The sequence below is a fragment of the Octopus sinensis genome, linkage group LG3 (genome assembly GCF_006345805.1).
Source record: "Octopus sinensis linkage group LG3, ASM634580v1, whole genome shotgun sequence".
Taxonomy (NCBI): domain Eukaryota; kingdom Metazoa; phylum Mollusca; class Cephalopoda; order Octopoda; family Octopodidae; genus Octopus; species Octopus sinensis.
Genome location: NC_042999.1, coordinates 11,432,867 through 11,442,996, shown reverse-complemented (window position 1 = coordinate 11,442,996; position 10,130 = coordinate 11,432,867). Strand labels below are relative to the sequence as shown.

The 10,130-nt window shown below is 43.4% G+C and overlaps 1 protein-coding gene across 1 annotated transcript in view; it reads left to right on the top strand.

Annotated features, from left to right (window-relative positions):
• Positions 1-1,300: 1,300 nt before the first annotated feature.
• Positions 1,301-10,130, top strand: part of LOC115209701 (carnitine O-palmitoyltransferase 2, mitochondrial) — a 44,138-nt gene continuing 35,308 nt past the window's right edge. Inside the window, exons 1-2 of the mRNA XM_029778190.2 lie at positions 1,301-1,319; positions 2,559-2,798. Of these exons, the coding sequence (XP_029634050.1) occupies positions 2,748-2,798 (51 nt within the window). The 5' untranslated portion in view covers positions 1,301-1,319; positions 2,559-2,747. The remainder of the gene's footprint in view (positions 1,320-2,558; positions 2,799-10,130) is intronic.

Below are 10,130 nucleotides of genomic sequence, written 5' to 3'. Positions count from 1 at the left end.
CTGACCGTGCAGTAAAAGGAAGGATTGAAGAGCTGCAGAATAGTAATGAAAGTAGAGAGAGGAAGGATGAGAGAGAGATGAAGTGTGGTAGGAGGCGATGAAGATTAATGTGGGTGAAGAGGACAGTGTAAAGAATGAAGGAATGATAGCAAATGAAGTGATTCCAGGGGATAAGAAATGGTAAGAAGAGAAATAAGTGGGAAAGCTTCCACTTACCACAAGGGGAATGAAACTGGGTCCAAGTTGTCACCCCACTCCTACCACGACCACCACAAGACATAGCAATGCTTTAGATCTGCTGATTACCACAAATTCTGAAACTGTTATCAGCATCTCTACTGCGAACCTTTAGATGACTTCAATCCTTCTACGTTCATTGCCAGGCAAAAAGAAAAATTACCATCATCCAACTCCAAAGTGCTTGCCCTGACTGGAGCATTGGGTCACAGCAGCCAAACTGACTTTTATTTGACAAATCCCAAGACATCAATACTAACCTTTTGCACATCTGCAATTCAATCTATGTTGCATTCAAAGACATCAGCCAAATCACAAATGGCAGCTCATGAGAGATTCTCTCTTTCTCAACCTTGCCAAAGTCTTTTACTCTGTGCCACACACTGACTTTCTGCAATGGGTTTCAGGATTAATCTTTATTAAAGGTTGAAGTCTTTCGTTTTCAGGCAAACAGAGGTGGTCAAGCTCCTAAGAGTACTTGACGAGATGACAGCTGGATTCCCATAGCGGTGTGTCGTTGGATCCCTGTTGTTTGCTGAATAAATAAACAAAATAAAGTCAACTCGAAGCTTGTTACTGAGTAAAATGCACAGATGACCTTGAGCTGTACCTTGATATAAAAGAGCAGAAGGTAGCGAGCTGGCAGAAACGTTAGCACGCTGGGCGAAATGCTTAGCGGTATTTCGTCTGCCGTTATGTTCTGAGTTCAAATTCCGCCGAGGTTGACTTTGCCTTTCATCCTTTCTTGGTTGATAAATTAAGTACCAGTTATGTACTGGGTTCAATCTAATCCTCCCCAAAAGTTTTGAGCCTTGTGCCTAGAGTAGAAAAGGATGTAAAAGAGCAGGTTTGTCCGCTATAGATCTTCCCAGCAATCTCCTGGACATAATGCAGCAATGGATGACTGCCTGGCAACTCAAGCTGGCTGTTGTGGCAGCAAGTATTTTGGGAGGAAAACCCCAGAATTTACCAACTCAATCCACAGCACCAATCTTAAGTGGTCTGCAGATGAACATGACTTCAGAATTACTGTCAACAATGATCTGTTTTGGATAAACCACATATCTAAAAGAGTGAAAAAGGTCGAAGAGATCTTAGCATCACTCAATAAGACTTTTGTCATTCACTCACTTGCAGTTGTTTATTTAAAGCTTTCTATGGCTTGGCTTTGCTACATCCACACTTATAGTTTACATCTCGATCAGCTGGAAGCTGTCCAGAGATGTGCAACCAATATTTCCTGCCAGTCTTTGACCATATCTTTGACTGTCTTGCTGCTCTGGTCATCGACACTCTAAAGCTTCCATGTCTACCAACCATCATGACAGGAGCCCACGAAATCTACTCTTTTACTTGTTTCAGTCATTTGACTGTGGCCATGCTGGAGCACCATCTTTAGTCGAACAAATTGACCCCAGGACTTACCATTCCAACAGCATCTTTGGTCACCTTTTTCAATTCAATGTGTCAAACACTCAACAACATGCTTCTAGAATTAAGAAACAAACAAAAAAAACTGTGCAGCGTCCATGATTTTCAGAATCACTTTCACACTCTTAGTTGTCAAAGCTGCCCACCACAACAGAACTGAAATCCTAAAACCAAGGCGCCACGTAAAAAGTATTGCTATAGGCGTAGGAGTGGCTGTGTGGTAAGTAGCTTGCTTACGAACCACATGGTTTCGGGTTCAGTCCCACTGCGTGGCACATTGGGCAAGTGTCTTCTACTATAGCCACGGTCCGACCAAAGCCGTACGAGTGGATTTGGTAGACGGAAACTGAAAGAAGCCCATTGCATATATATATATATATATATATATATATATATATATATGTACGTATGTGTGTATATGTTTCTGTGTCTGTGTTTGTCCCCGAACATCGCTTGACAACCAATGCTGATGTGTTTACGGCACCGTAATCTAGCGGTTCGGCAAAAAAGACCGATAGAATAAGTACTAGGCTTACAAAGAATAAGTCCTGGGGTCGATTTACTGGACTAAATTCGGTGCTCCAGCATGGCCACTGTCAAATGACTGAAACAAGTAAAAGAGTTTGATAAAATAATTGTTGATTGTGAGGAGAGAGAGAGAAAGAGAGAGAGATGAAAACAAGGAGGAGAGGGAGAGAAATAGAACTGGGAGATAAGTACACAAAGAGAGAGGTGCAGGAAGGGGGAGAGAGAAAGAAAGTGAGAGATAGGCGTTAGGCAGAGACAAGGAGAAGCTGACAGAGAGAGAGAGAGAGGGACAAAGAGAAAGAATAAGTCGGAGTGAGTGAGAGAGAGAAAGGGGAAAGTGTGCGAAAAGATTAAGCGAAGAGAGGAAGAATTGAGAAAATTCAATCAAGTTTGTGTTTATGGCAAGAATCATGAAGAATCGGAATTAGTGTTTCTCCCCCCAAAAATCGGTTGAATTTATTTATTTGTGAGAGAATCAGGAAAGAAATTAGCTTCGATTGTTTTTCTTTTATGTAATTAGTGACTTTTCCAGCTGGAAATACCTTTTGATCATGTCTCGGATGTTTCGTAACTCTTTGCCTTTATTTTCCTCTGTTAAACAGGTGAGTCTTAATTAATCATTGCTTTTCATTGAACCACGCAATAATCACTGTTGTTATTATTGTTTATTAACGAAACAGTTGTCTTTAAAAATCCTTTTTTTACTTTATTCCTCCTCAAAATCGCGATTCGTTCTCAGACAATCGAGATAACTTTATATTATTATATAAAAAAAAAATTACGGAAATTAAAATTTTAAATCAGAGAACTTATTAATTCTTTTCAAAACATTACCTGTAAATTACCTTTTAATTTCGATATTAATCAACATATCGATGTTAGACATACATCGAAGTCCGTGTTTACTGACACATAGCATTGTAGGCTAATTAGGTCTTAATTAAACACCTTAATTTGGGAAAATGAACGGACTAAATATTTGTAATTAGCTTCTAACGTCACGTTGTTTTCATAGACGTAATAATGATAAATTACGGAGATGTACTTGCATAGCAAGTGACCTGATCTCAGATCGTGTTCCTGAAGCAAAACAATTGCAACGTGGATGTTGTTTATAAGCCATCTAAAACCGTTAGATTCATTCACTTCAACATTTAAATTTAATTTGCCAAAATATTTTCGTCGCTTTGAGACCGCGACCTGTTCACTGACAAAATCCTGTGCTAAATAAATTTGGGTAAACTTGTTGAACTTGTCCATAACCAACAACATAACGGAAGCAATCTCATAGAAACGAACTGCTACAGTCTTCACGCAATTTACAAATAAATCATCATTTAACATTAGCGATTGCTAAAGATTAATTAAACCGAATTAATAGTTTTATCGCATATTTTGTAGGCGTAGAACAGAGCACAACTTGGGAATTTTTGTGGATGTTGACATCTGTCTATGGCATTATTATCATTTTACTTTTTGTACGGAGTGTCAATGACTTTTGTCGGACAGTTTAACGAAAAATAAAAGGCGAAAACCTCGAAGCCACCGTCGCCTCCACCTCCATGCAAAACATCGACATAAAAGTGTAGTTATAGTTTTATATTCGGGCGATAAGATGAAGTGGTTTATCACAGACCTTTGTTGTGTTATTGATAACAAAAATAAATGTTCCAGTTTTTAACATTTGTTTGACGAGGTTACCATTAACTGGGTCATGTTATTTATTGTGTTACACTGTATGTATGAATGTATTTTGTATTAATGGGAGGGTCAAGAAAACATATTTGTTTTCTGAAATTTTTTAATAGGATTACGCGGTTTGTATTCTTCACACTAATCCACCCATCCCGTCGTTAGGGGCCTCGCGTCTACTGACCAGAGGCGAGTCCAGAGTCACTTGTCACGCCTCGAGTCCTAGGACCCGGTTTTTATGGTGTATTAGTGATTGAAATCACAATGTTCCCCGCGAACAGAACAATGGTCCGTTGCAGTGTTACTCATCGACAGCTGAGCCGAAACCACGACCTTGCGTAAGAGTGCAACACCCAAACCAATTGCATGGTACGTGTGAAGAAGGCCATGAGCACAACACGGCAAGGGTGAGGTTTATGTGAATTATCTTCTCTTGAATTGGTTATCTCCCTTCCTTCAGCTGACTTTGTTCAAAGTCCAATGAATGAACGATTCAATCACAGCACGCCAATTAATCAACGCTTATATCCACTCACCCCATTCTCCAGATTCTACGACAGAGAGTGCAAATTAGGAGTTTTAAACCTAACTCGTTACGTTTCTGGAATGTGTAGGGCGATATAGCGTGATTGACTCGCACCTATTACTGCCTTGGTAGTCCATCGATCTCCGATGAACGCGTGGTCTGTGGTCTCAGCAGTCAACGGTGGGAACGCATGTGATATCTTTATCCAGTGAACCATCTGCAGAGACAGTGCTGCCTGGACACCTGAAGCTTTCGACACAGCTCGACCCCTTCAATGGTGATGGCTGGCTTAGGTTTTCTTGTATTCGGGGCTGCCTGGAGCAGGACCTCCATCGAAAAGTTTGGATGCCTTGGCGAAGCGATTGACGATGGTCTGGATGTGGTTTTCCTTGTGAGCCATGAGGGCACAGGCGTCCGCGAAGAGGGCTTCGAAGATGAGTCTTTCCTTGGTCTTCGCTTTAGCAGAGCGGCCATCGGTTCGATACTTGATGTACACGCCCAGGTTAAAGAACAAGTTGAACACTGGGGCGAGGACAGAGCCGTTTGACCCCATTTGAGCTGTATAAGGAGTTCGTGTGGTCCCCGTTAGAAAGGACCTGTCCTTTCATGTTGTGCAAGAATTTGATCAGGGTCGGCAACCCAGCTTGCTGAGGATGATCCATAAGGCTTCCCGGTTGACTGTCAAACGCTTTGGTCAGGTCAACGAACACAGGACCATCTGCTCCTCAATGCACTTCTCCTGAACTTGTCGCTCAGCAAAAACTATATTTTATGGTGTTGCGTCCAGAGCGGAAACCACACTGGGCCTCGGACAGGTTACTCCCGGAGATATTGGCGATGAGTCTGTTGAGGAGGATGCGGGCGAGGATCTTGCCTGCTATGGAGAGGGGGGGGGGAGATCCCTATGTAGATGCCGCAGTTTGTCCTGGCTCCTTTGATTTTGTATAGAGCGACTATGGTGGTGTCTCGCAGATCTGTTTGGATCTCTTCTTGGTCCCAGGTAGGCAAGAGGATGTCCTGGAAGGTGCTGAAGGCTGTGGATCCAAGTGACTGGAACAGTCCAGCAGGTATTCCATTCCTTCCTGGTGCTTTGCCGCAGGTCATTTGTTTGTTTGATGGCAGTCTGTACCTCTTCTTCGCTAGATGGGAGGTCCAGACCCGTTGATGGCTTTGATGGCGTTAAACAGCTGATTGGAGTTCTTTGTGTCGGTATAGAACCACATTGGGCCTCGGAAAGGTTGCTCCCGGAAATGTTGGCGATGAATCTGTTGAGGAGGATGCGGCCGAGGATCTTGCACTGTCAGTTTTCTTTTCCCACCAAGCATCTGGCCTGGTGCGGAGTTCGCGCCTTGCATTCCTTGAACCTATCACGTCGTGAGACATAGACGAGGTGGTTCTGTCAGTTGATATAGTGACTCACTTCACTTTCAGCAGGGCTTGGATGACTTCATTGTTTTCGTCAAATCAGTCTTGATGATGCCTCCTCTTGGGGCCAAGGACTGCTTTGACTGTCTCAGTGACCGCTTCTTTGAACTGGTTCCATTGCTCCTCTGGTCTTCCAGTAAGCAGGCCTGCTGCATCGAGTCTTTCATCAAGGCTGTTCTGGAAGTCCCACTAGTATTGAGTAGACTTGACTGTTGCCATGTCGAAGGCTTGCTTGATGATATTAAGGTGGCGGCGGACTATGTGAATGCCGAGCTTGGTTCGAACAAGGCGATGGTGCGTCCAGCAGTCTGCGCCGCGCATTGCTCTGGTGGTAAGGACGTCACTGATCTCTCGCGGACGGATGGTGATGTAGTCTATGAGATGCCATTGTCTGGTTGCACTCATGTGTTCTTGTATTTATCAGCCTGCCTAAAGACTGTGTCTGCGATGAGCAGTTCATGTTCTTCACACTTGCTGAGCAGGACAAGCCCGTTGCTGTTCGTTTTGCCCACTCCGTGCTTCCCGATCGCCCCTCGGCCCTCGTTGCTGTCACTGCCAATTCTGGTGTTGAAATCATCCAGCAAAATAAGCTTGTCAGTGGTGGTGGGCGTGGTGTGTAGAACTGCCCCTTGACTTCCTCCGTGGATGTCATAGTGGGGGTGTAGGCGCTGATGATAATAATGAACCGCTTGTTGCACATGGGGAGGCGGATCCTCATCAGCCTTTCATTGACGCCAGTCGGGAGATCAGAGATCTGTTTGAGGAGTTTGGTCCCGATGGCGTGTCCAATCCAGTGGATGCAGTCTTCGTTCTGGATCTTTCCTTTCCAGAAAAAATTGTATCTGTTAGATTCGGTCACCGATCCCTCTTCGACCAATCTGATTCGCTCAAAGCGGCAATGTCAATGTTATACCTTGAGAATTCGCTGTCCTTTTCTGGGGTCTTGAGAATTTGTCACGATCTTGAAGAGTACGTACGTTCCACGTCCTAATGACGAGTTTGTTTCTCATTTGGAATCGACTGCAAATGGGTAAGTCTAACACCTGCAGTAAACTGGTCAGACGGTGTCGAGCAAGCTTTCTTTAGGCCACCTTTTCTAGGCCCCTCCCTTATTGGGGTGAGCAGCGCATTCCTAAAAAGGTTGCTCAGTTGCCTGAGATGCCGCCGGAGTCCTTCGCTGCCCCGAGTTCGAAAAACAACCACCAAAGTCCCAGGCCGCCAACGTACAGGTTCCCAATCGCTACCTCTACCTGCCACTTTCGCCATTTATTCTTCACCGTATGACTAGGATACACAGAGCCCTGTGCGAGAGGTTGATTAAAGTGGAAGAGTTGATTCACGTGGACAATCACATTCTCTCGGCAGAAGAGACCCTGATCCAGTGGCACGGAGAACCGTTACGTCTGGGGACCTCCCTGCTTCAGTGGATGACCAGAACATCCCTATGCCATGAACGTGTAAAGGGAACTGGTTGCTTCTTTACACTTTTGGGGTGCAACTTGGGTGCAACACAATTTCCTTTCTTTTTGTTTCTAGAAACTACCAGTCAGGAACGAAACGCAAGTTTTAAAATATATACAATTCTTTATTCTCTTAATCAACAATGAAACACGATGGTATACTGGTATCCACCTAGTTCAACACAGCAAGGCTGAATTCAAACGTTCGTAAGCTTCTTACAACAATTCAGCAGCAATAGAAGAGGTTAAATCCTAAGCCTCTGGGACAGGAGAATAGGCTGATCACACGTTTAAAAATACGTCTCAAGTCCCCGACGCTATTAAGGAACGTGAATAGAATTTCTTCTTCAGTCTCTAGCGCATGTGCATGAGGGAACTTCCTTATGCCTTCCCAGAAGGTTCCAACTCCGCACATGCACACTGAAGAAGGACGTTCCGCACACGCACACTGAAGAATGACGTTGCGTGTGCGCACACTGGAATATGACGTCACTACAAGCGCTTCACAACGCCTGCTGGAACCGCCTTCGTAGCTGTTGGACCACTTTTGGTCTCATCCGTCGGCACCAGTCTCTACATGCTAAGGGTAAGCAATCCCTGATTTACACACCGAGGGTTCCACACCCGTCAGTTACCCTCACCTACTTTGGTTAGTCTGTCGAAGCTGTTGCCCGGAGTGTGGCCACTGTTGCATGCAAACAGTTACGAGGGTCCATAGATGAGGGCTGGGAGTCAAGTGGGGATCAAGGTGGATGGAACAACCCTAAAAGGGTGCAACAATCTCCCCATCAAGTGCTTCTCCCACCTGACTATCTCAGATAAAAAGAGAGTATGAAATATAAATATATAAAAGACTCATCCATTTTCCTGCAATGACAACAGAGATTGAAAATTCGGCATCTGTAAAGTGACGATTAGAAGTACCGGGATTTATTGAAGATTTGTGTTGGCCGTAGACAGTTTCTACTAATTTTTCTGTTTGCGTTGGCAGACACACACGAAAGAATGGTTTATTTGCTGGAGCAACATTTCTTTGACTATTTCAGGGGCGATAACTCGATCATTATCGTTTAAAAGTGAAGCCCAAAATATTCAGCATTCTTGGTCCCCCCCTCTCTCTCTCGTCCAACTCAAAATCATTAAAATCTTTCTTTAGCCTATTCTTCTGGCATCACTTCTTGATTAGCCACCATATAATATAATGTAAATGTTTCGTAAGGGCTGAATGGAAATTAAGGTCGTGTTCTACCTTTCTCCAATTTCACAGCTGTTGTACTGACAGACTCTAATATCACCGAAAACGGGGTTTTTAGCATCACACTTTCACCGAAATGTCCCCTGAAGTGTCACCACTTTTGAGTCTCAACTCCTAAAAACCATTCCGTTTGCTCTGAACTCGTTTCGTTTTGCTTAATTTTGTTAATCCTTGTCCTGTCTCTAGATTTAGTCTTAATTAAAACTATCGTCTGTGATCGCCGCATTAATTTTGTTAACCCTTCTGGGCCGCAGTCCAATGACTGAAACAAGTAGAATGTAAAGGTATTATCTTATACCGTTTACTTGTTTCATTTACTGGACTGCGGCCATACTGGGGCACCACAGCAAAGGTTTCGGTCGAATAAATCGACAGCAGTAGCTGCGTGGTATTTGCACTATCAGTGTTTTTGTCGAATTGCTAAGTTATAGTGACGTAAACAAACCAACGCTGGTTGTCAAGTGGTTCTAGGACACAGATACACACTCGCGCGCGACAGGCTGCTCAGTTTTCGCCCATTCACAAGGCTTTTGTCAGCCATCGCTCCTACTATTCATATACAGAAGACACTTTCCCAAGGTGTTACGCTGTGGGATTGAACCTAGAGCGATGTGGTTGGGAGGCAAACTTCCCACCACACAGCCACGCTTCGTCATTGCCGTTTATTTTTACAGACTCGTGCATTATTACCCTGCTTCTCTGACGATATCTACAAAAACCATATTTGCAGGGGTCTCCGTGTCTGCTACAGTATCAGACCCTAAAATTAATTAATTGTAACCCTGATGAGTTAGCGCAATGTTTCCCAAAGTTATTTTGTTGTGGAACCCACGTCTACATTTTGCGGTCACCCATCACCAAAGCCCGAATTTTAATAAAACATTAAATAAAAGTTTTTGTGGGGGAAAAATTATTCAACTTATTTTGAAATAGTGAATACTATTCTCTTTCCTTTAAAAATTTTTATTAAATTCCATTATTGGAACTCCGTCTTACCGAAATCCAGATTTTAAAAAAAAATGAAATGCAACAGTCTCTGAGAAGCCCTGAAGAAAATATTGCAGGAAATTGTTTTACGCTTTTGATTTTGAGTTGTCTCCCTTACCTTTGGTGATAATCAGCATTATTCAATAACGGTGACCTCTCCTCGATAATCGATGCCATTCTCAGCATTCGTTGTTGATTTTTCTGTATAAGATGTCACTGTATTTCGAGTAACATTCTGAAAAATTCCCGTGAGCGAGGCAGACTGAGGCGTGTACAATTAATTATGTGAACAGGCGAAAAAATAACTTATTCAGAAAAGACTTCTGTGGGGGGAAAATTTCATTGAAATGGTGAAAGTGTGTGAAAGAAGGATTGGGTTTAAAAGTTTGTACTGGGCGAGGGAGGATAAGATGCAATAAGGATGACAAGAGGAGAAAGGGGGGGGAAAAGGGGCTAATGTTTTTAGTAGGGTTGAGTGTAGGTGGTTTACAAGGAACTATTTTCATGGGATCAGAGGCTTTCATAGTAGTGAAATAGGAAACAGTATGTTTGTGGGCCAGAGCTCGTAATACCTTGGTGAGGGAGTTTG